This window comes from Crocodylus porosus, unplaced genomic scaffold, assembly GCF_001723895.1.
Source record: "Crocodylus porosus isolate Cpor-Errol unplaced genomic scaffold, CroPor_comp1, whole genome shotgun sequence".
NCBI classification, from domain to species: Eukaryota; Metazoa; Chordata; order Crocodylia; family Crocodylidae; genus Crocodylus; species Crocodylus porosus.
In genome coordinates, this window is record NW_017728949.1 from 47,439,881 (window position 1) to 47,466,543 (window position 26,663).

General features: G+C 42.1%; 1 protein-coding gene across 2 annotated transcripts in view; it reads right to left on the bottom strand.

The window, feature by feature from the left end:
- SCN2A (sodium voltage-gated channel alpha subunit 2) overlaps positions 1-26,663 on the bottom strand; it is a 128,177-nt gene that overhangs the window by 57,532 nt on the left and 43,982 nt on the right. For both annotated transcript variants that reach the window (XM_019553582.1, XM_019553583.1), the window contains exons 8-13: positions 18,626-18,689; positions 17,112-17,253; positions 16,363-16,569; positions 14,213-14,503; positions 6,976-7,323; positions 4,658-4,790 (exon numbers count right to left, since the gene is read on the bottom strand). In XM_019553582.1, coding sequence (XP_019409127.1) covers positions 4,658-4,790; positions 6,976-7,323; positions 14,213-14,503; positions 16,363-16,569; positions 17,112-17,253; positions 18,626-18,689 — 1,185 coding nt within the window. The remainder of the gene's footprint in view (positions 1-4,657; positions 4,791-6,975; positions 7,324-14,212; positions 14,504-16,362; positions 16,570-17,111; positions 17,254-18,625; positions 18,690-26,663) is intronic.

Genomic DNA, 26,663 nt, shown 5'->3' on the forward strand with positions numbered 1-26,663 from the left:
CACCTATCAACTACTGCTGAACATGACTTACTTTAACTGTAGAAACTGGAAAAGAACTAGTTAATTATTTGAATGGCATCCATTCTGTGTTCTAGGCCCCCAAAACATTGCCTTCTTACAAGTGTGATTTTAGACATTGCTTCCAGAATGGCTTAGGATTTCCAGGTGCTAAGTTTAAAAAAATATTATTTCTCTCTTAAAAGTATGGGGTATAGTCCCATGCATACATGACACAACTAGGAGTACATTCAGGAAGTCTCTTTGACAAATTACTATTTAACGTGGGTGTTTAGTGAGATTCTAAAAATCACAGGCCATGGCACCAAATTAATCACTAGCTTAAGCATTATGGCAATTCTTATGCTCTTATCTTTACTGTGCTTTTTAGGGCAAGATTAGACATTAGAGTTAGCAATTATAAACAATGAATAATTATAATCAATTTTAATTTTAATCAATAATTAATTATGAAATGTAGCGTGCATATCCTAAATGTATTTGTTCTGCAGATGTATGTTTTTACTGCTTTTTGTGTATCTATTGTATGCCATGGATTTTCTTGGACATGATGGGTTCTAAACAATGGAAGAGTTTTTCCAGTGAGTAATATTAGCTGCTCAACATCATCTTTGGCTAGGAGTACTGTAGCATTCTTGTGACCTTCTTGTCCCTGGAAAACATACAAGGGAGTGGTCCATATTCATCAGTCTCCATTCTTTCTGTAACTTTAAGGGTAAACACTGCGTTTACACATTACTTCTTATGATTACCAAGTCAATCAACTTCTTACACAGTATAACAAATATCTGGAGATTGATTTGCAGCACATGCTATTTTACTGTGAGTTGGGGTGTCTTTTCACATGTTTAGGAGGCAGTTTCATTTATCATTTAATTTATCTAGGCTGGTGCTGTCGATGTTAATAATGACAGATTATGAGAGGCCATACTGCAGACCACTTTTCCCAGAAGAAAGGCTAGGGTGGAAACATGAGCAGGATTCATAACTGTTTGATCCTAAACTAATGAAATTGTAAGTTTGGATTAATTCTTTTTTGCCCCTCAGAATAAGAGACAGGCTCATTTAGCAATGGTTGGTCTTTGATTTCTTATCCAGTAGCTTCTGTGTCTGCGAGTATGGATTTTCCTATCTGTTTTTAGCAGTATTCTTGTGGCAAGAACAGGAGAACTAGAACTACTACCAGAATGAGTGGTCTACTGGTCTGGCAGTATTCCCTTGAGGAGAGTCAGGAGGCCCTGTTGCTATCTATCACCTGTTAATATGCCCCAAAGAGCCATTGAAACTAGATCACAGGGCTGGTACATGGGCCAGGAATCTGGGGGTGGGGCCTGCCACCAAATTCTCCGTGGCAGAGAGTTGGTGGGCACACATGTTAGTTGCAGAGCAAAGCAGCAGGGGAAGGGGAAGGGAAGAGGGGCTTGAGAGACCTCTGTGTTAACCTCTGCACTGCCACTGCTGCTCCTGCTTGCTCAGCCACTGTCTTTGGGTCCAGATCTGACCTGCAAGGAGCCCTAAGGTCCAGATTTGGCCTGCAGGGGCAGATCAAGTTTGACATCCAAGCTCTAAACAAGGACCGAAAAAATGGACATGCCTTTAACTTTGTCTTTTTAACACATTAAAATTTTCCTTTGCCCTGAGGTTCTTGAGGCACATGAGATCCATGCTATTTGGTTTTATTTGTTCTGCTACCTAAGGATAGCAAAAGCATTTGACAAGAGCCATGGATAGCAAAACCAATTTAAACAAGAGTACAAAAGATCCCCAAATTATCTATTTGGCAAAGAATATATATTAAAAACTTATTTGGAAGCAAATTCACAGTATGACAGAAACAAATCAAGAACACTGTAATCGGTTGAACTGATGAACAGGTCCTACTGCCACCTTCTGGATGTCATCTTTGAATACCTCCAACTCTGCCAATGTGTACAGGTTTGCCAGGTAGCTGTCTGAGGGAGAAGAAATGTTTTCCTTGTTTGAAGTGTTAATTTTACCTCCTTGATAAAGAGCATAGGTTTAGTGAAAAAAAATACTAGCTGTAAAACATTTTTTCCTTTTCATTCCTTCAGTTAAATTTTATTTTAATTTAGCATTTATCTTCCCCATTCTTCTATTCCACCAAGGCATATTTGCTTTTTAACTATTTTTATGTTTTCCCTTCTTTTCTTTGTTCTTCTTTCTATAATCAACATCTGGAATTTTTGCTCATAATGTGTGCTTGTGCCTCATTAAGGCTTTTATTTTCTGCTTAGTTTTATTTTCATATTTTGACTACTTGATTTACTTATATTTAAATTTACTTAATTCACAGTTTAAGACAAGTAATTGATTTAGGGGAAATACAGCCATATGTTGAAGCAAAGGCCATGTGTCAGAGCTGCTATGCCTTCACATTTACTATCCAATCTGATATTCAAAGACACTGAGGAACCTACTAACTTCAAAAAGAGTTGTTGTTCAGCATCTCTGAAAAATCACACTACTTATTTAGGTGCCCACATATAGGTTCTATGGACATAATACATAGCTCAGTGATTTATAACGGTTCATTTAAATTTTTGGCCCTGTTACAGACTAAGCAAGCCTCAGTTGGTGCTTCAGCTTTTTTCTATGGTGAAATATTTATAACTTAACTGATTTTTTCTGTAAGTCTTACACAAATGCATTAATGTTTTACTGTTGGTTTGAGATCCTTGGGTCGACTAGAACTTCAGGGGTGAAACATATTAACTCATTTTATAAATGCCAAATTAGTTTTCTACTGCTGGTATGAAGTTAGTTTTACTGTACTTACTCAAATATAAGGTTGCCCTGAATATATGAACCCTCCCCAATAATTAGATTCTATATATGGAAAAATTATGAATTTGTTATCATTTCCTAGTGACAGACTAAGTATTGGAGGGTTGTCTTGAACCTCCCCCCGCAACTGCTACAGCAGGGAGAGCAGTGTCTGGGAGAGGGGAGGATTCAGGTGGCCCCCTGCCCTCTGCCATGCCCACTTCTTCTCCCTGCATGCACCTACCCCCGGCTCCCTTCAGCCTCTGTCCCTCGTCTTCTTCTCTCCTGCTCCTCAGTCTCTGTCTCTTCACCCGCCTGCCTCCTCCAGTCTCTTCCTTTTCCCCTGAAAGTCCTCCCAGTCTCTGGCCCATCTCCCCCACCTTACAGCATGTGAAAGATCACTCTTGCCTGGCTAGGCAGTGATGCTAGTGCTGCTGAGTGGCTGGGCAGGCAATGTAGCGGTGCTGCTGGCTGGGCAGGGGAAGGCATTTCCATGTACTTCATGCCCAGGAGAGATTGCAGCCTAAGCCAGAGAGAAGCTATGCCTGGTAGTAAGAGGGAGAGAGAGGGGGGTGCAGAAGCTGCAGATGGGAAGTGGAAGAGCGGCAGGAGGCTGCCATGGGTCTGACACTGGCCCTGACCTGGGCTCAGGGCCAGAGTCAGAGCTGCAGTAGCTGCCTGCTCCCCGCTCTGCTTCATGTGTGAATATAAGATGAGGGACTTTTCCCCTTATTGTGGGGAGGAACCTCATCTTATATTCAAGTAAATATGGTATGTCAACTTTAAAATTTATCAAATTATGCACTGTACTACTGAGACTTTCTTTATACACATTCACACATTTGCTATTATTGACATAGCTCTCCTAGATGTAGCAATGGTAACAATGCAAGCATAAACATTGCAAATTTGAAGATTTGATGAGAACTGGTAGCTAGAAAACCAGTGGCTCTTCAAGCCAGCTTTTCAATATGATTGTGACTTGTGGAACTACAACTGGACCAACCAGGGTGAGAAATGTTACGCAAAAGTCCAGCATTGATACGATATGAAAGGGAGGTCCAGGGAGGTGATTCTTCCCCTCTATGCAGTGCTGGTCAGGCTGCAGTTGAAGTACTTCATCCAGTTCTGGGTGCTGCACTTCAAGAGGGATGTGGCTAGCATTGAGGGTCTGGAGAAGGGCAACTTGCATGGTCAGGGGGCAGCAGGTCAGGCCCTATGAAGATAAACTAAAGGGCATGAATCTATTCAGCCTCCACAAGAGAAGACTGAGAGGGGATCTGGTGGCTGTCTATAAACTCAACAGGGGGATCTGCGGAAAATAAGTGAGGCTCTGTTCCCCCAAGCACCACCTGGGATAACAAGAAATAACAGCCACAAATTGATTGAGAGCAGGTTCAGACTTGATATCAGGAGGCATTACGGTTAGGGCTGCCAGGCTCTGGAATGGACTCCCAGAGGAGGTGGTGTTCTCCCTTACCTTGGGGGTCTTCAAGAGGAGGTTGGATAGATATCTGGCTGGGGTATTATGATCCCAGCACTCGTTCCTGCCCAGGGCAGGGGGTCAGACTTGATGATCTGTTCAGGTCCTTTCCAACCCTAGAAACTATGAAACACCTCAAAAAACAAACAGGAAATCGACAAGAGATTTTGGAATGAAAGCCTAATTTCAAAACTCATTGTATTTTATTTTAACCATAAGATTATTTTTTCCCTATAAACTCTAATAGAGACACTTCAAGTGTTGTGGAGCTTTCTCTATCCAGATATTAATGGAAATGATTATATTTATTGCCTCACAAAATCAGTTACAAGGAAACATACCTAGTTATACCAAACATACCACACCACATACCTTCCATTGTATTTGTGAGCATGCTGGCTATACTCATTGCTCTTTGCCTTGCACTGGGATCTGTTAAATAGTCCATAGGAACATGGTAAGAACTTGAACGTCTCTTTCTTAATTCTGTTTCTGTAGAGGTGCCCTGAAAATAAAGTGATGATAAAATGGGTTATAATTATGTGTGTTGACTTAAAAAGTAAGTATTGCATTGGTCCAGAGATGCTCAACCTTTTGGCTCCACATACCAGATGAGAGGCACTGCACGACCAGGTTCCACATGGAATAAGCTGGTCCCTGCAAACTGGGGTTAGACACCAGGGTCCTGCATAATAGGACCAGGCTCTGGGCCCTGCAGTGCCTCTTCCCAGTCCTGGGTGCCAGATTTGGGGCCTTATACTGGGGCCCATACTTGGGGCCTCAATCTGGTCTCACATGCCCAATCCAATGCATAGGGTCATGTCCTGCAGGGCTCCCCATGGACCCATGAGGAGCATCATGGGCCAAATTTGACCCATGTATTGAGGATTAAGCACTTCTGTACCAGTCCTATAAAACAGTGTTCATTTCAAGGAAAATAAAGGTCAGACAAGTTCTTATCTTCTGCACACTGATTTCATGCGAGTTCTACTTCTATACGGAATGATTATCTTTAAATGCATGAACCACGTAAGGATTACTCATATTCTTAAATAATTTGCTGAGTATGTGCTTAAATACTTTGCTGAACTGGTACTTAGACATTGATTTTTCATGTCTGTCTCCATTTTTTATTTTAATGACATTTTACTAATTACATTTTAATTTATGTTTTTATTTGTATTCAAAATGTAATTATTAAAATTTGAAAAAGTTCCACAAAAATTTATATTGAGCTTTGTAATTTAACATTTAAATTGCCATTTATATTTATAATTAAGTGGACATACTTTTTATGAATATGCCTATGCACAGGATACACAGACAACTTTGTATGTTCATGAGGTATACATGTTTTCTTGGAATAGATTAAGTTTCTAAAGTTTGTTAACATCTACATTTTGAAACCAACATAAAAGGACAAGAATTATCTGAAAGTCTTGAAATCTATATAAAATATAACTAAACTAAGAGTAAGTATATTGAACTAAGTATATTTCCTGTAAGTATACTGGACTAAGAGTAATGCTATCCAACTAAGATATACTGTTTCTTCAAGAGTGCTACATATGGTTAATGATAATTGCACCTGAGTTTAGTTTGTTCCATTAGCTTCATATAATTTATTTATTATTTTTGTAACTTTTGCCATTATATCTGACATATGAGTATAGCACTTCCCAATTAAATCTTCAATTAGTATAATGATAGCCCGGATGCATAATAAAGTCATATATTTTGCATATTGTATTGTATCTATTAAATAGTTTAGCATTTTATATCAATGATTGTTATAGGTAATAACATGTCATTACAAGGATTAACATTTATTCTCATATATATAGTTTAAGATGGCTAGAAAAAAACCTCAGTTTTTATCCTATTTAACAGACTACATTAAAAGTATTACAAAATGCAGAAACATTCCAAGTGTGGCCAACCAGGGATCATTCCCTAGAGATTTCATTTTGTACAAACCTTGGCTAGTGCACAGAAAAAAAGCTACCATATCAGAACTATTGCAAACTTTTTAGGTCATGTGTAAACGAAACAAGGGACATGTGTGCACGACACTTTAAAGTGGGCTAAATGCTTTTGCACCACTTTAATGGTGTCAGTCTTTGCATGCCTCAGTGGCATAATGTGCATTAATTTCAGCCGCTGGAGGAAATTTGGTGGTGTAATGTGCCTTAAATGACTTGGGGCTCAGCAAACCAGAACTCTGAGGAGGAGTTTTAGTTTGCTGCCCCTACACCTGCAGAATGAAGCAAAGGGCTCCGTGCAGCTCAGGGGCTCTGCAGGAAGCCCTGCAGGCAGCCTTGCAGCAGCCTGAGAAGGCAGGCTCTGCCCAAGAAAAGTGGCAAGTCTGATTTTCCCACCCTCCCCCTGGAGCCTGCGTGAGCTGGGGACTGCCCAAGCCAGGTGCCTGCGGTCTGTTGCCTGGGGGGGTGGGGTGCCACTGCTGTGGAGCACCCCGCACAGCCCAGTGACCTCTCCACCCGCTGGCAGCTTGCTCCCCCCTCCTCACCACTGGAGAGGCAGGTAAATGTGAGTTGTGTGTACAAACATGGAGGTTTAAAGGGCCCTAAATTGAAGCGGTGGTTTTAAAAATCCACCGCTTCAATTTAGGGCCCCTGTTTCATCTACACACACCTTTAGATTGCCACCAGTGCTGCTTTATCAGGTATTACCTCTGGCAGTAGTTGTCCAGTAGGTGATGTCAGAGCAGGAGGTCCACCAACTAAAGAAACTACACCATTACAATCCACAGTGCTATGCATCTTCCCATTTGCTGGAAGTGGTGGTATAGTCCTGGATGACCTACTGGCCTGGCTAATATTACTGTTGCGTCGTTCACCATGTCTGTGTGGAACAAAGAGAGAATCCCTTCTGCTCTCATTGTCTTCAAAAGTGCTGTGCTCATCATCAGCAAAGTCATTTTCTGATCCTACATCTTTTGCTCGACCTCTGAAGCTGAAAAGACTTGCTCTGCTGTTACGCCTTGGGGAAAAAAGGGAGCCACGAATGCTCAGCAAAGACTGTAGACAAATAAAAGAATACAATCGTTAGCCAACAATCTCTGAAATATAAAATAATGTATTTTATTGAGAAATAGTGTTGTAGAGGTTGTGGTCATCTACAAGGAAGGAAACTCTAACTCCCTCCCTGAACTTCTCCCTCAAAACACACATGTAGGTGACTTAGAAGTATGCATGTAGGTGTCTTAGGAATATGATTAAACAGAGAACACACTTGTGATTGACAAAGACCAGAGATATTTTGACATTTAAAAAAATAAAATCAATTGGATTATAGTAAAAACTGCTGTTTAATGTAATTGTTTCCTCCACCACTCTGCATGTTTTACTACAGAATATACTTAAATTAATACAACTTCAAATGGAATTACATTACACTCACTTTGTGCTGGTTTGCATGGTTGAACAAATAAAGAGTTTTATTAGGCCCCAGTTTGTGTCTATAGGCAACTGCTAATTACATCTCAGTTTAAAGAATATTAATGTTTTCCTGGATGGTATTCACACAGACTCCAGTCCTACAGATCTCAGCGTCTTTTAATATTTTCATTTCCGTAGGAAAGTGCTAACCAGGATCCAAACTTGCAAAAACATGAATCTATCTGTGAGTAAATTTACCTACCTGGACAACCTGACTTTAATGGGGTAGCTGATCTGAGTAAATATACTCACATGGGTTTGTTTTTTGAAGAGCCCCAAAGAAAGCCCCAGTCTTGCAGACTTTTATTTAGGTATGTGTTTACCTTTACTCACATGAATCATTCTGTTGACTTGAACAATTGTGTATGACCTGTATTTATTATGTTGATATAATTAGAAGCACTGCCCTTCTGTAGTCATACCATCTTCTTTTATCCTAACTGATCAAGTGTATTAAACATGCAGTATTAGGTCAATTTTGAGTTGCAAGAAAACACAGACTCTGAAGGAAGTGATGTTGTTGATTATGTATTCTTGTTGTTATGCCTAAGAGCTTTAGTAATGGATCAAAACCACTTTGTGCCCCTGCTGCATAACTACAATCTAAATACAAGATACGTGAGAACTAACCAATGTGGACCACCAGGACAACAAAAGGACAGTGAAACAATATTGGCCCCTCTACAGGTGCAGGTAAAAGTGTGACAGGATGTAATGCACAAACCACACACTCACACTTCCTGCCATGCCACACATGGCAAGAGGTGTTAGTGTGGGATCATGCATTAAGTCCCATCACATCTTAGTGCTGGTGCAGGGGGTGCATGAGGCACCCAGCGGCTGGTTTCCCAGCCACAGGGGCACTGCCTATACATGCAAATTAAAGCTGAATAGATATCAGTTACAAGTTATTTTCCAGCTATAACTTTATGTATGGTTGAACCTTTTTAGGGAATCATAGTTAATTTGAACATGTAGCCAGTCTAATTTTATTGCACAAATAACCAGGTAATTGTATAATAGATATAACATGTAGACAGGGCCCTATTGGCCAGCACACTAGGCAATGGTCTCATTTCACCAGCGGCCTCACCACTGTCAAGTTTTCTTTAGGAATCATGGCAAACGAGAGATTTATGGAGACATTTCAAGAAAAGTGATGTGGCTTTGTGGATTTTTACAGGGAGTTCTTTCTAGCAGGAAGGCAGTGTGGTAGACAACCCAAAGATGCCATTTTGAAATTTTAAGAAGTGAGTTATGGATTCTGGCATGGACCAGTTAGAGGTAGCGGTTAAGAACATAAAAACTGCCATTTACTGGGTTAGACCATAGGTCTATTTTGCCCAGTATTTTATGTCACATGGTGGCAGAGACTGGATGCTGAAAGGGAAAGCGAACTGGGTATGACCAGAGTTTTTTTCCCCACTGTTCCTCTCTTACTTGCAGCCTGCAGTATTTAAGGTCTAAGAAGTTCTGATTCAGAGGCGTTATCCCTAACTCCCATACTCAATAGTTACGAACGCTCCTTTCCTCCAAGAATTTGTACGATCCCTTTTTTCAATCTAGATAAACTGTCATCTTCCACAACATCAGGTTGAATGAATTTCATACTTTAATTACACATGGGGCTCATCTTCACAAGATGCTATCTATGTCACTGTAGCAACAAGTTCCAGCGATGTAGTTGGCAGGTACTAACTGTGATGCCGCTGCTACTACGCAGTAGGGTTAGAAATGACCCATGCACCACTGGGACTGAGCAGTACTGATGGGTATGGCTAAGCAAATGACTGTGCAGTACCAACTGTGCAGTGGAGTGCATGTGTAGATTTGTCTACTGTGTGAAAAATAATTTCCTTCTGTTAGTTTCAAACCTACTATCTACTAGTTTAATTTTGTGAGAGAGTAAATAAATCCTTATTTACTTTCTCTTTGCCATTTAATATTTCGTACATCCTTATCATGTCCCCCCTCAAGCATCCCTTTTCTACATTGAATAGGCCTAGCCTTTTTAGTCTTGCCTCATATGGAAGCCCCTCCATAACACTAATCTCCTTGTTGCCTTTCTCTTGACCTTCTTTAGTTTTTCTAGATCCTTTTTTAGATGTGGGGAGCAGAACTGGGCACTGTATTCAAGGTATGGATGTACCATAGATTTATAAAGGGGCATGATGATATTTTCTGTTGTGCTTTCCCTTAATAATCCCTAACATTTTGTTTGTCCTTTCTGATGGCTGCTGAGCACTGAGTCAATGTTTTTAGCAAATTGTCCATAATGACGCCTAGATCTCTTTCCTGTGTGGTAACAGCTAATGCAAAGCACATCATACAGTAGGTATAGTTTCGCTGTTTTGCCCACGTGCATCACATACGCTTATCTACTTTGAATTGAATCTGCCATTTAGTTGCCCATTCATTCAATTATGGCAGATCCTTCTGTAGTTCCTCACAGTCTGCCTCGGTCTTTACCACTTTGAATAGTTTTGTGTCACTGACAAATTCAGCTACCTTGTCACTCGCCTCCTTTTCCAGAACATTTGTGAATATGTTAAACAGCACTGGTCCCAACACAGATCCCTTGGAGACCCCACTGTTTACTTCTTTTCATCCTGAAAACTGACCATTTATATTCACACTTTGTTTTCTATCTTTGAGTCGATTTCTAATCCACAAGTGGACATCCCCTATAATCCCATGACTACCTTAGTTAAGAGTCTCTGATGAAGTTCTTGTCAAAGAACTGTTGGAAGTCCAAGTATGCTATGTCAAAGGAATTGCCCCAATCCACCCACTTCTTGACACCCTCAAAAAACTCTAGTAGGTTGGTGAGACATGATTACGCTTTGTCAAAGCTGTTGATTCTTCCCCAGCAAGTCATGTTCATCCATGTGCTAAATAATTCTTTTTTATTGTTTCTACCAGTTTTCCAGGAACGGAAGTTAGGTTCACTGGTCTGTAGTACTCCATGTCCCCTCCAGGGCTTTTTTAAAATATGGAGTCACTTGGCAACCCTCCAGTCCTCTGATACCCAGGTTGCTTTTAGTGATAGGCTGGGAGTTCAGCAATTTTCAATCTGAACTCCTTCAGGACCCTAGTATGAATGCAATCATGTCTGGTGACCACCACTGTTTAGTTTATTAATTTCCTCTACAGTCTCATCTACTGAAACTTTAATTTGGGGCAGCTCCACTGACTTGTCCCTAGACAGGAGTGGATCTGGTGATGGAATTTCCCTAACATCTTCCACAGTGAATGCAGATGCAAAGAATGCACTTAATTTTTCAGCAATGGCCCTGCCATCCTTTAGCCTCCCTTTTACACCTTGATCATCCAAAGGCCCAGCTAACGTCAGCAGATCTTTTCTTCTAATGTACTTAAATAAATTTTTATTGTTACCTTTTGTGTCTCTAGCTAGTTTCTCCTCAAAGTCTCTCTTAGCTTGTCTTATTTCAGTTTTGCATTTGCCTTCCTAGTGTTTATACTTTTTTTATTTTCTTCATTAGGATTAGACTTCCACTTTTGAAAGAAGCCTTTTTCTGCACATTACCTCTGCAACTTTACCATTAAATCATGCTGGCTTTCTTTTGGTCTGCTTTCCTTTTTTTTGTTTGTTTTTTTTGTTGTTGTTTTTTGATTTGCAGTATGCATTTGCTTTGTGCCTCCAATATGGTGTTCTTAAGCAGTTCCCAACCTGTCTGAAACTTCCTTACCTCTTCAGGGGGACTCTTTTAACTTCTGCCTAACTAGCCACTTCATTTCAATATAGTCTCTCTTTTTAAAGTTAAAAGCTAGTATGGTAGATTTTTTCCTCTCCTACATGGATGTCAATCCCAGTTGCATTGTGATCACTTGCTGAGCCAGTCAGTAACACTTACCCTTTGCACCAAGTCCTATGCGCTGTTTAGGACTAGGTCAAGAATAACTTTTCCTATTGTAGGTTCCAGGACTAGCTACTCCAGCAAGCAATCTTTTATAACATCAAGAAATTGGGTCTGTGCATCCTGGCCTGACGTTAGGTTGACCCAGTCTATTTGTGGATAGATGAAGTACCCATTATTACTCCACTTTCTGCTGTCACTCACCTAGCATTTCTAACTTACTGCTGCTGTCCCTGTCTGGGGGTTGACTGTATATTCCTAGACATACTTTTTTTTCTATTGAAACCCTGAACCCAGGATTTCTATACACAAAGATATTCTCCAATACCTCTCTTATCAGTTGAAAAATCTAACCTTTTTGTTTTAGTGCAGTCTTTGATGTTGAGTGCCGCTCCTATACCAGTATGCCGGCTCTATCATTCCTGTTTAATTTGTACCTATTACAGCATCCCATTGATTTTCCTCATTCCACCATGTTTCAGAGATACTTATTATGTCAATATCATTATTTACTACTAAGCATTCAAGTTCCCTCACCTTTGATGTTAGACTTCCAACATTAGTATAAAAGCATGTGTACTTTTTATTGCTGCCTGGTTGGTTTCTATATGACCTTTTATTCATTGGGCTAGGGACAGAAGTTGCAGATAAACCAGTTTAAGTGATCAGGAGTAGGTTTAAACCTGTAACAGAACAGAAGTTCAGTGCACTTAAACAGCTTTCAAAATGGCCAAAACTGGTTTAAGATAAACCTGGCTGAATGTAGTATCAGGCTTCACTGATTTAGGTCAAACCGGTTTACTGAACTTCTGTTCCAGATTCCCTCCAAGTTCAAGTTAACTCAGTTCGCCAGCATCCCAGGATTCTTGGCAGCCCTGGATTGTGCTGTCTGCTCCAGGGGACCAGGGTGTGCTCTACCCCTCTGTTCCCTAGCTAGAGCACTATCACTCTTCTGGCTGGTTGAGAGGGTGGGGGAAGCCCTCACTTGCCCAGCACCAGGCCCCCAGCCAGGTGCTACCCAGCATGAAGGTGGGAAAGCCTGAAGCAGGGGCTTTACTCTGCCTGTCCAGAGCTGGAAGCCAGGCTGCAGTCCCTGAGCCATGCCCCCTCCTCAGTCTCCAGGCCAGCTGAGGAGGGAATGGGGGGAAAATCCACTCCCCGCCTGCCCAGCTGGCACTGGACCCAAACCAGCTGCAGTCCAGTGTGGGGGGAGGAGGAGAAAGGCGGGGAACCCCACAGCAGGGGCTTGACTCCACTGCCCAGAGCCAGGAGCTGGGCTGGAGTCCCCCGAGCTACACCCACTTCTCAGCCTCTGGGCTGATGGAGGAGGGAGCATGGCGGGGGGACTGCAAACTGGTTCCTGGCTCCCAGCTCCCTACTCCAGGCAGGGGATATCAAGCCTCCATTGTGGGCTTGCCTTCCCCCCACTGCACCGGGAGGCACCTGGCTGTGGGTCCAGTGCCAGACCAGAGGGGTGGGTTTCTTCCCTCACCCTCTCCTCAGCTGGCCTGGAGGCTGAGGAGGAGGCTTGCCTTGGGGACTCCAGCCTGGTTCTGGGTGGGCGGACTTAAGCCCCCACTGCAGGCTTCCCTACCCCCACCCTGGGCAACACCCAGACGGGGTCTGGTGCTGAAGAAGGAGTGGGAGGTGGGTTCCCCAAGCCCTAAAGTCTAATATTAATTCTGGAAACAGGACAGGGGAATCCCCTATCTGCACCAGAGGCCGGGCTGAGGGGACCCTGCGAGGGACGGGGAACCCACTTTGAGACTAGGGAACCTGGCCAGCCGCCAGCTGGAGGGGCTGTTTTCCCCTGAGGGGGACCACAAGTGTTTGAGGGGAGTGTGCTGGGTGAGCCAATCAAGGATGAGCCCTGCTTAGTGGTATTTGTGTGCTTTTGGCAGCGGCCGGCAGGCTGGGAGGCATGCTTTATTGCACCGTGCCTACTGGTATGGGCCACTGCAGTGGTCTGGCTGCCTTTCTGGTTTCAAAAATGAACATGAGTTCACTTGCTTATTGGTTTGATCTATGCAGTTTAGAGAAACCTGGAAAAATTAAAAAGATTTATCCTGGGGCTTTTTGACTCTCTATACTTAGCCTAAAGGTATTTGCTTGTGCACTAATTGTGAATTAGATGTGATAAGTAGAGTGATGTAGATTAGGAAGGGCTAGAAGGTGAATATAAATAACTTACAATTGGTGCAATAAGGAAAAGGGAACCAGTGGGGAGATGCACAGAGAATATTGATATGATAAAAGCTGCAGGCTATAAAAGAACTCCGTTGCAGCATTGTAAATAGATATGATGGGCAAAACTAAATCTAAGGAAGAAATGTATGAAAAATGACATATTTTTTCACCATGTGGGTTCATTTTTTGATTTTTAATGAAAACAAAGTCCCTCATATTCTAACCAAATAATCTGTCAATTCAAGTATTTAAACTAGATTGGTTCCTAACCCTTTGTAATGGTTTCTGTGGCACCTTCTGCAAGAATAAGGATATTAATTTTAGTAGCTTACTTTACAGCAGTTTCCATGACAAACAGCTTATGATGCAATACATACTGAATTTAACTGATACTTTCACTGTACCTGGTGGGGAGAAGAGAACCTCTTTTCGTATGTCAATCTGTTGCCTTCAATAGAAAATCGGAAGCCTTTCCTTCTGATACTGTCTTCTGATTCAGATTTGTGAAATTCTTCCTCATCCTTCCCCTCTCCTTCAGATTGCTCCTTCTGCTTTTTTTTCTTTCTTCTGTTCCTCCTCTCTTTAGCGCTCTTTGAACTCAACTTTGATGCTTCAGAAGAACTTTCAGAAAATCCAGCTACGCCACCTACTCCGCTGAATTCTCTTGAATCGGCTGCTGCCGCCACTGCTGCTGCCTGCGTGTCACAAGGTTACATGCAATTAAAATCTATACCACTAACCCTTTTTAAACGTACTATTATTTCAAGCTGCTTTTTTGTTGGTAGTGGATTCAAAAAGAAAGTACTGAACCCACCTCACTGAGTCTAGCATAGTGATTCTTAATAAGTGTGTTGAGGATCTTTTGAAAATTGCTTTGAGGTATGAGGACATAAACAGGTGTGAAGGTTAAGTGAGGGTTAAGTGCTTCCCTCCCACTACCCCAGCCCTCTCCAAGGAGATAAGCACTGTTAATGAATACATTCGTTTTTGAAATAGGGTGCTGCTCAGTTCACAAAAGTTACTGATCATTGCCTGGAGGCTAAGAAGATTGAGAACCATTGGTCTAACAAACTGAAGAAAGTATCATTCAGACAAAGTGCCAAGAACAGTAATTTACCAGCAGCCCATAGTCAGTTATGGTTCACCTGAGCCACAGAATAGCCACTGGTCCAGTTTCTTTGGTCAATGGCACACAAGGGAATGCTATGACTAGTGTTCACATCCAGCTACCTCTGACTCTCCAGGCAAGCTGATCAGGTTCCTATTTCTAACTGGGCTTGACAGGGGCTCCCTTTCATACAAGTCTGGGGTAAGATTTAAAGTTAGGCCTATAGAACAACAGGAAGAAGTCTTAAACACTTCGCCATCAGAGCCCTTTAATACATTATAATACAAACAAATCTGATATTCTACCCCTCAACTGGACATGGACAGGGAATAGGGTGGTTTCAAGAGAAAATTAGAAGGGCAGTTCAAGAGAAAATTACCCTTGTTGAAGCAACAAGAAAGTAATCATCTTTTTATTGGATCAAAGAAACTTTGAAGTTTTTGGAAACCGTTTTCCTTCTGTAACTATCTGAACCAACATAATATTTCTGAAAGTTCACATAAAATGGGCATGTTTAATACAAGACAAAAAGTATTCTGAGTAACAGGAAATAATATTTCCAAAATTAGGTTTTGTTAGGGTCTATATGCAATTCTGGATAGTCTCCAACACATTTGGGGACTAGTATAATACCCGATAGTATCATCATCACAGTACGTGGCCTTACAAGGATTGAGTTAACCTTTCCATAGCTTTTCATAGCAACCCCAGTGCTTTTCAACGCTTTGTGGAGCATTTGATAAAATACTGGGTTTTTATAGGGTGCAGTCATCACCAATGGTTGCTTGAAGGCATAGTTCAGCTTTGTCTTTAGCAGGCCACATACTTAGAAGACAGAGTTTAACTTCAGCTTTAGCTAACATCTGGCCAGGTGGACAGTGTCAGACAATCAACTAGGCCACTAAAAGCCAGAGGGACTTAAAAAAAAGGGGGGAAAGATGCTTCAATGTATGAAACAAACATGATACAACATTGTGAGGGGAGTGCTGTTCATAAGTTCACTTGTTATTACATTTCTTTTAGGTCTGGAACTCTAATCTAGTTTTACGTCCCAACTGGGAGATGGCATGGGTGAAAAGATGAAGGGGTAAAGAGAGCCAAATGTTCCCATTTTCACAGCAAAATATCTGTTCTGAGTTGCATATGGGTAAATAATGAGAAATCATTTATGTGTATGTCATTCATGTAGCAGAACCATCAGTTTCCATTGCTCTACCTGAGTCACTCTTTAATAGATGTGTCACTAATCAACAGCTTCAGTGGAGCCTGTAGTATAAGAGGTGGAGGAGAGGACAAGATTCCTCCATTGCTCACCACTGAGCTAAGGGACTGTTTGTACAAAGGGAGTACTTACTACTGTGAAAGGCAGGCTTATTCTCATATGCAGCTATGTAACAACAGGTCACAGTCCTGTATTACAGGAGCAATTTTCCCTTACAAAACTACCTGAGCTTCTTCCTGTTGCTTTTTCAGCTGTTCAAGCATCTGTTGAAATTCTGCTTCTTTCTGTTCTGCTTCTTCCATGGTTGCTTGGTTCTGTTCTTCATAAGCCATGGCAACAACAGCCAGGATTAAGTTAATCAGGTAGAAAGAGCCCAAGAAAATCACCAGCACGAAAAATATCATGTATGTTTTGCCAGCAGCTCGTAATGTCTAAGGCGGGAAAAATGACATTTGCAGCTTTTTAATGATACTCTATATTACCTATCTCTATAGCACATTTGAAAAAAAAAATCAAAATAGCTACTACAGTAAAAGCTCCTGTCCCTTTCACACTTAGGATCATCCATATCCATGTAAGTTAATGACAGGATTTGACCCTTGACAAGGCAGCATGTCAAATGTATAGGAAATGAGATTGGGCATCTGACCTGACTCTGGTATATTCTTATTCTGTGTGAGTCATGAAGTCCACAAATCTGGGCTCATTTATTTCTCTACACAGTGGAGAAAATAATTCTTGCCCACCTTTATGAAACAGATTTATTGTTATTATTAATAAAAATTAATATTTCTGTAGCCTTGAGGAACATCAGTCATGGCCAAGAGCCCCATTGTTCTAAGCAGTGTACAAAAAGAAACAAAAAGATGCCTCCTGTTCCAAAGTTCTTTGGGAGATATGGATAAAATCACTGTGTAAGTGCTATGTCTATGTAGTAGAGATGTTGATGACATTTATTTGAATAGGACCTCACCAGCTGATACAGATTCTCCCAAAAGTCCTGAGTCATCAGTCGAAACAATGACAAGAATGCCCAGCTGAACGTATCAAAGCTTGTATAGCCATAATTGGGGTTTCTACCAGCTTTCACACATATATAACCTTCTGGACATTGACTACAAAAGAAGAAGAAATGTTATTTTTAACAGCTACCTAAAATAAATATATATTGCTAGCACTTCACAAAAAAGTTCAGGAGTCAAGTTGCCAATACTTGGTCATTTAAACATAATAACATTATCAACTAAAATTTTTATCTTTAAAACAACTCAAGGAGGACTGCTGATAGATTAAGATGATGATACAGTTTATTTACTTTCAAATTTTCCTTCTTTACTTAACAGCATTTCAATACCTAAATAATAAAATGAATTAAAATCTATCCCCGGAATAGGCAACCTCTGGCATGGGTGCCAGAGTGTGGAGATTCGGCCTGATTCAGTGGCTGAATCTCCAAATCTGCATCGAATCAGGAGACCCTTTAACCTCTCCAAATTGAATCAGATGCTTCGAATCAATTCAGAGAGATTTGGAAAGATTTGTGAATTTGGACATAGACACAGCTTCGAATGTTTTTTCTACATACCTCAAGGTACCAGGTGGCTTGTCAATGCTGAGATGGTGAGGCAGATAGAGCATCCCACAGGAGTGCAGGAGGGGCTCCTTTGTGCACTCAGCAGCAGACCCAGAAGTGGACCAGAAGCACTTCCAGTCCACTTCTGGGTCTGCCAGGGAGCGTACCAAGGGAGGTCCCCTGGTGCCCCCTGGCTCAGCAACTGGTGAATCCTGGGTCTGGGGGGGCACCCAGGGTCCCCCTGTGGCTGATTGCTGAGCTGGGGGGGCATGGGGAAAGCTCCCCAGCATCCTCCCCGGCAGACCTGGAAGTGGACTGAAAGTACTTCTGCAGCTGATAGTGGAAGTATTTCTGCTCCACTTCTGGGTTCATTGCTGAGCATGCATGAGGGCCCCCGCACTCCTGTGGGAAGCTCCATCCCATCCAGTATCACAGCATTCACAAGCTGCACCTGGTACCTAGAGGTATGTAGAAAAAACATTTAAAGCTGTGTCAATGGTTGAATCGCTGATTCTCTGAATCAGCATTGAATCTTCAGATGTGGATTTGGCCAAATAGAATCAGGGACAGTGATCTGAATCAACAAACCAAATCACTGTCCCTGATTCAGGCTGAATCCAAATCCGAACCAAACATGGCCCATTTCACACATCCCTAATCTTTAGCTTTCTAAATAAGCATAACATATTTAGCTAATACAACTGAAAATTCAAACAATGTGAATGTTGATATTCATACATTAAATATTCAGATAAAAGACATCTGCACTCCAAACCATGGGGATTTGAAACAACACAGTATGCTAGATACTGAAATATCAAGAACAACTCAAGAACTTGAACTGTTCTATGTTGAAGATTTATATATAACAATTTTTATGATGGAAAATGGTCCATTAGAATTTACTGTCTTACCCTGCATCTGAGCCATTGCCGCACAGCAGAGCATCATTTTGCCCTTCCAAAAAGTAAAAATGACCTGTTTAAGAAGAGAAAGCGAAAAGAGTTATCTGAATGCACTGAAAAAGTGTCCTTAAACAATAAAGTTATTTAAATCTAAATGAAAGCTACAGAGTAATAAAACCTTTGGTATTTTAAAGAAAACAAATGTGACCACAAAACAAAAATCACAAATATAATTACAGTGGAAAAATTAATTAGAAATAAAGAAAGGAATGTATATACTACAAGCAAAAGATTTTCTATCAGGCCTAACAGCTAGTTTTACTTAGAGAAACAGAAAAGCAGTAGTACATTAGAACCTCATTAAATCACACAAATGATCAAGAGATAATAGGGTTACCAAATCTGTCAATTTTGAAAATAATGGAATAAACACTGAGAAAAAACAAGAAAGCTGAATCAATAAAGAAATGTCTTCATACATTCCCATTGATGGCATTTCATGTTCTTTATTTAAAATATTTCATAGCAACCTATTTTCTTCAACAGCAAAATAAAAGTAATGGAATCTTAGCAACATGAAAACTCAAATATCAGGCTGCTATTAACTCTTGATTCTGAGTTTGTGTGTATGTGTGTAGGACAGAATTACTGAGCTAAATTTTAATGTGCTAAACAAAGTTTTGATACTGGATAACTAACAGACGAGATGCTTATTGTGCAGCAGCTCATTACTACTGCACTGTAGCATTGCCGGGCACAAACCATGATGTGACACTATTGCATAGTAGTAATGAGCTACTACACAATAAGCATCACTAGGCAACTGGGCCAGGAAGCTATTGTGTAGTAGCATCAGTTACTGTGCAATCATTTAGTCCTTGAGTATGCAAGTACTAAATGACTGATCAGTAACAACTGCACGGTGGGCATCTCATGCCCACAATTATGTTAAAACCCAGAATAAATAAAATTTCCAAATTATTTTTAATCACAATCACAAATGTGTTCAGTCCTTTAAAATGCATACTAGTGAAATAACCCACTATTGAATGGCTTGGTTATGTAACCTTTATTCATACTGATAAGCACTTACTTGTACAAATGGTCTCTTCACTAGGGGAAGAAATTACACATGAACTGGTATAAATAGTTGGAAACCAAATAACACAACAAGGCTAGAGAGAGCCAAAAAGCCTGAGGGTGAATCGATTCAATCATCAGAGGTTAATCTAAGCTGTGTAGATTGAACCTATAAGCAAGGGAACAGATATTCACTTTTGCTTCCAGAAATGCAGCCACATGCCTCCAGTGGCTTAGGTCAGAAGCTAGAGGGTGCTAGAGCACACCTCCCTGCTTGGCTGGAGCAGACAGCTTGGGCCAAGGCTAGCTCACCCATCCCACCTTGCAAGGGAGGTGCAAAGCATCCTGGGATTCTGGGGGACTATGAGTTAACTTAAATCTGGACGGGATCTGGGACAGAAGTTCAATAAATTATTTTCCCTAAATCAATTAAATCTGATAGATACTACATCCATCCAGGTTTATCTTAAACTGGTTTAGGCTATTTTGAAAGCAGTTTGTGTGCACTGAACTTTGATGTGTTACAGATTTGAACTGTTTTCTGATCACTTATACCAGTGTATGTGCAATTTCTGTCCCTAGCCCAGAAGTTCAGTGCTCATAAAGTGTTTTCAAAATGGCTCAAACTGGTTTAAGATAAACTGGGATGGATGTAGTATCAGATTTCACTGATTTAGGTTAAATTGTTTTATTGAACTTCTCTTCCAGATCCCCTCCAAATACAAGCTAACTCACAGTCCCCCAGCATCCCAGGATGCTTTGCACCTCTCCTACACTCCCCCCACCCATGGGGTGGGTAGGCTAGCTTTGGCCCAAGCTGTCTCCTCCAGCAGAGCAGGGAGGTGTGGTCTAGCACCTCCCAGCTTCTGGCCTGGGACACTGCAGGCATGTGGCTGAATTTCCAGAATCAAAAGTGAATGTTTGTTCACTTGCTTTTTGGTTCTATTTGTGCATCTTAGACAAACCAGCAAAGATTGAACTGATTCGGCCATGGGCTTTTTGACTATCTGTACTTATCCCTTGTCACCAATGGGATTACTAGGTACATAAGTGCTTATTAATATGAGTAAGGATTGCATAGTCTAGATTAAGAGGAAATTCTCATCCAGGTGGAGAACTATACATTGAAATTTCTAATGGAAGCAAAGGAGATTAAAATGCATTATTTGAAGTCAGCAGAGTTTCAATATTGTCCTAGGGCTGCCAGGTGTAACAAGAAGGGTGATTATCTAGATGTGTAAAGAAAAACAAAGTATCTGTTCTTTGTAGACAGTTAGGTATAAAGTTGCATTGCCTGTGTGCTTCATACCAGAGGAATAGAAACTGGACACTTTTGTCTCACAGAATCTGCATTTTGCAGAAGAAGGATATGCCAAGACATCATCTGCTTTGGCCACAAGGGGTATACACTAGGGCTGTGCAAAATTTCAGCAGCCATTTCATTTAGTTTTGGATTTGGACATTTTGGCAGCTGAAACACCAAATCTGAAATGAAATACAAGGCTCTGAAACAGCTCTGAAATTAAACAGATCCATCTGAAACTTTTCATAAATGTTTCATAAATGTTTAGGATGTTCGGACTATTTCAGAAGCAGGCTTGCAGGGAAAAACTAAGAAGAGGGACAGGGAGATGGGGGGAAGGATTGATCCAATATTGATATCTGTAGCTGGCGACTGAAAGCGATCTGTCCCTGAGATCCCTTCCAACCCCAGTGGTCTGGGGAGGAACAGATAAGCACCATAAAAAGCTGTTTGTGAACTGCTCTCTCTGCCATTTTGCAGCTGTGTCTGTGTAGCAGCAAGAGCATCAGCAGAGAGTAGCACCTGTAAGCTTGCAGCTTGGTAGTGCCTTCCTACCAAGTTGTAGCCAATCCTTTCCTATTTCCACTTACTACCCTCCCTATTGTTATCCCTTGCAACTCTTTCTTCCCCCAAAATCCTGTTATTTGTTCTTATTTCCCCACCCCTCCAAACAAAATAAAAGCAGTGCTTTGCCTGGCAGTGTCTCATTTCTGTGCATTGCAGGAAAGCAATTACATTACACATACACTCACACAGGCACACATTTTTTTCTAGCACATGAAATGTGAAGCCTGCTGGAAAGGCAGATGCCAGGCCTTCTGGTAGAAGACCCAGAGGGGGCACAGGGAGAGCTGTGAGTTCCCCGTCCCCCAAACTTAGATGCACCCTCTTTCCTAGCACTAGCAGGCATAAGGTTTCTGGTGCTAGTGGCAGCAAGGAGGTGGCACCAGTGTCTGCATCTGCACCCCCTCCAATAACACCACCCATAATAATAACCCCCAGCATCACCAGCATGACAAGCAGCACTAGTATGACAGTCTCCTCCACCCCCATTTCAGTTTCCAGGCTAAGCCTTTCAGTGCCTGAGGAGGAGCTGGATGTGGGAGCAAGAGACCTGAGTGCCCTTGCAAAAGAAATTCTGGGGACCAAGGTAGAATCTGAGTTTTTGCTTCACTCCCCTTCTAGTTCCCCTAGAGTCAGATCTTCTTCCCTGAAAGGCAGTTCAAAGGAGCTTGACACTGAGGTTGTAGAAGCAAGTGACTCAGCTGAGTCAGCTCCTCTTATTGTTGTGCCTCTTCCTGCTAAGAAGGGGGATCAGGCAGGATCCACACCCACACCCCAGAAGTGAGGGGGTAGTGTGGTGTGGGATCATTTTGAGGTGGCAGATGATCCCACTTATGCTATCTGCCTGCATTGCCAATGCAAGACCAGCTGAGGCAAGGAGGTGAACCACTTCAGCACCACGAGGATGCTGATGCATCTCAGGAGGCACTGCCCCCTTGTTCCTCCTCACCCTGTACCAGTAGGAGTGTGCCCAAAAAGAAGCCCCACTCTAGCTCCCAAGCCCCTACCCCAAAGAAGAAGAGGCAGTCCACCCTGGAACAGTCTAAATCCAATGTCTATATTGAGTCCATGCATTTCTATACCTAGGAGGTTGATGAAGTGAAGTTCATACGCCCAACTGTAAGAAGTGGTTTGTAAATTCCCTTTGAGGATCAGGACTGAGAGACTGGAGACAGAGTGGTTTTCTTGTGAGAAATGCCCCAACAGGTAGTTGGGTATTCTTGTCTTTAATAGATTCTGGTGTGTAGTCTGTGGGGATACTGGAGATATGTTAGCAGGTTTTGCATTTCTTGTCATGGCATGGCCTGTATCCACTGGGTGTGTTCTGGGCTGTAGGAAGTTGGCTTCTGGTGATGAGGTTAATGAGGTTCAGTGCTTGTTTGAATTTACAAACCATTTTTCACAGACAGGCCTATGAACTTCACTTCATCAACCTCCTAGATACAGAAACACATGGACTCAATATAGACATTGGATTTATGACATACTACAACCTGCCTGACATCTGACTCCCCAAGTAGTAGGTACCTCCCCACTTTTACCTGTTACATCCCCCTTCCACCATGAATGCCATGTGTCCCCAAAGGCTAGAGGGAGTGCACAGAGACCACCTTCAGGTGGTGGTGATGGTTGTGTTGACAGCGGGGGTATGGTGGCAGTGAGTGGGGAGCTCCCGCGGCAGGGGTGCAGGGTGGTAAGCACCGACCAGTGGTTGCTGACCACCCACAGACACTGCCGGCAGAGTCGGTGGTGACAAGTGGCGATCAGAGAGTGCCCACAGATGCTGCTGGTGGTATCAGTGACAAGGAGCTAGGTGGTGAGTGGCGATCACCCGCAGGCACTGCTGCCAGTGTCATGGCACTTTTTGCAGAGGATGCACCACCAAGCACCCCCTATGCATTGCCAATGCCTTCCACCCCTTCCCCCCTCATCCTGTCTCTCACCCCTGACACCTCAATTTACATTTTCATTGACTGGCTTTCTTTCCTGCATTGCATGCAAACCTCTGGCTTCCTTACTATTCCTTCCATCCAAGAAAAGCACACACAACAACTGCAGATGCTTCCTCAGCCTGACGAAGGGTTTTTAAACCTGAAAGCATGCAAAGAAGAATATCTCCAACTACTCAGTTGGTCTAATAAAGGATATCAGATTGACCCTTGTCTGGGCTATGTCCTTAGACCAACATGTCTACAACCTACACCGCTTAACACACACAAATGACATGAGTTTTGCTTTCAACAGTTTGAGGTGCAGTTTCATAGAAACCCCTGCACCACTGTCTGAAACTGGCAGGCCTCGTGCCCACACGAGGGGCTATGTACGTGGCAGGACAAGTGCCAATGAGGGTGGCCATTTAATGCCCCACTCTCAGAGCTGGAGGCAGCAGTTTAGTTTCTCACCAGCCAGCAGGGGAAGAACATCTCCCTGCTGAGCTCCTGTGCCAGGAAGAACTTGGAGGTATAAGGGCTAGGGCTACATCAGGAGGAGGAGGCTCCACATCATCCATGACCTAAAACTGCACCCTGCCAGCTTAGGGAGGCCTGGCTGGAACTGCCGGTGGTACGGCAGCCTCAGGAAATGCCAGGCCTACGAACCTCCCTGATGAAAGGTGGATAGAAGAAACCTGATAACCTCCAGCCACTGCATAGTCCTGGCTGGAAAAGCCCAGATCTGTAAGATCTCTGAGAAGCCTTATGGGTTGCAGTGGAGTTGTCAGGGTGAGAACAGGGGCTACCATCCCTGCAATTTTTATCCCACTGCACCTTAACAAATACATCAAATCACACGCCACGAGTGTTGCTTTTAGCAGTTTGAGGTGCAATTTCCCAGAAACCCCCAGACCTATCTCCTTGAAACCTTGCAGTTGTCATGGCCTCAGAAGGGTCTACCGTCTGTGCAATTTTCATTCAGCTCTGCCTACACACACACAAGTGACATGAGTTTTGCTTTGAACAGTTTGAGGTGCAGTTTCACAGAAACCTCTGCACCTATTTCCTTGAAACTTGGTGGACTTCATGGCCTCAGAAGGGGCTAGCAGCAGCCCTGTTAGTTTCATCTGAATCAGGCAAGAAATGACAAAGTTTTAGTCAGTCAAAATTCTAAAATAGTTTTGAAACAGTTTTGGCTGAAACAAAATGGGACAGTGATCCAAAACACCAAAATGAATCACTGTCCCTCTGAAATGCCAAATCTGAACCAAAATGAAACAGAGCCATTTCACACAGCCCTACAAAACACCAAAACAAATCACTGTCCCTCTGAAACACTGAATCCAAAATGAAACACAGTAATTTCACACAGCCCTAGTAGACACAGGGTTTATTGTTTCAGAAACAAATGATGGCTCTTAAGCAACATAGTGGACTAAGAGGGTATGCCTCATCTTAAAATGCCAATGACAGTAAGCATAGTTTGGATATACAGAAGAAACTCACTTTTCTATGAAGAAATGACTACAGAAGTGCTCAGCTTCTGGCTTAATAGCATTATAATACCACTGAACACGCTAGGAGTGCTGTTGTAAAAACAGATCCCACCTCATCAGCTGAAAAAATTCAATATAGGCACTTGGTGGTATGCACTGAGGATGTGCCCAATGATTTTCTCAGGCTCATGCATGCTTACTGGGCATGTTCCAAGTGTCATTGTGGTAGCAACTACATTTTTTTAGAATTTGGTATGAATGGTCAAGAAAGTACATTTTCATTTACATTTTCATGGCAGCACTCCCTAGCACAGTCAGAGGTACTGCAGGCATGCCCATTGTGGATAAGGGATTAGCTAAAGATCAATCTTAAAAAATGAAGATGTATTCTTATCCCCGATCAGTTTCCTCTCTTTTCTTTAAGTGGAACTATTTACTTTAACTTTGTTGTTCAAAAGTCTTCCTGCAATGGGGAATCTCCACCAAATGTAGAACTGGCACAACTCTTGCTACAGATGGCATGTCAAGGCAGGTAGGGGAAGTGGCTAGAGTGAGATATGCTCTGGCTATCACCAGAAAACAGATGGTCACTTGGGGACCACTGCCAGCTGGCATGTGATTGGTCACCTAGGGGCCAGGGCTGAGCAGAGAATCAAGAAATTGCAGCCAGCCCTTGACTGTGTTTCTAGACTGCTACAAGCAGCATAAGCTGGACACAGCAGAAAATCTGGCCCAATATAAAAGAGGGACTATAAGCAGAATGTCTGTTCCTACGATCCACTGTAAGAGACCATCTAATAGCTATATTTAGACAAGAAAGGGCTACAGTGATATGGGTCCTAGCCAAATTCAGGATTCAGAAGACCTGTATTCACTTCCGTGCTCCAAAGGAAATTTTCTCTGGGACCTCACACAAGTTAATCAGGGCCAAATTTTAATACATACTGGGCATGTCTACATGAGATGCTACTGTGCAGTAAGAAAGAGCGGTAGCCCACATTGGCGGGCACTAACCATGAGGCAATGCTACCACATAGTAATAATGAGCTACTGCATAGTAGCTCATAACTACTGTGAAGTAGTGTCTGAAAAAAAACATGTGCAGATGTTACTGTGAAGTAATGCTGGTTACTGCGCAGTCATTTAGTACTCAGTTATAACTGCGCAGTCTGCTACTCATGTAGATACAGCCACTAAGAGGTACAGATAGGAACCTAGTGATATTTTCAAAAGCATGTAGCTCCTATTGATTTCAGTGTAGATGAGTTCCCCACCTATTAAATGGGGATAAAAAAAGGATAAAGGGGGACTTAGGGAACTATAGATGAATAAACCTAACTGTGATCCTTGAATACACTCTGGAACAAATTAGTGAACATCCACTATGTAAGGACCTAGAAGATAATAAGGTGATTAAAAAACAGCTAACACAGGTTTGTTACAAACAGAGCACGCCGAATAAATATTCTTTCTTTGCCAGGGTTACTGACCTAGTGGAACAAAGGGAAAGAGTAGATGTGATCCATCTTGATATAGACATGGCATTTTTATGAGGGACCTTAGGGAATACTGCCTAAGGTATAATCATTATCGGGAGGATGTACAACTGGTTGAAAAACCATTCTCAGGAAGTAGTGCTCAATCCCATGTCAAAATGGGATAGAATCTCAAGT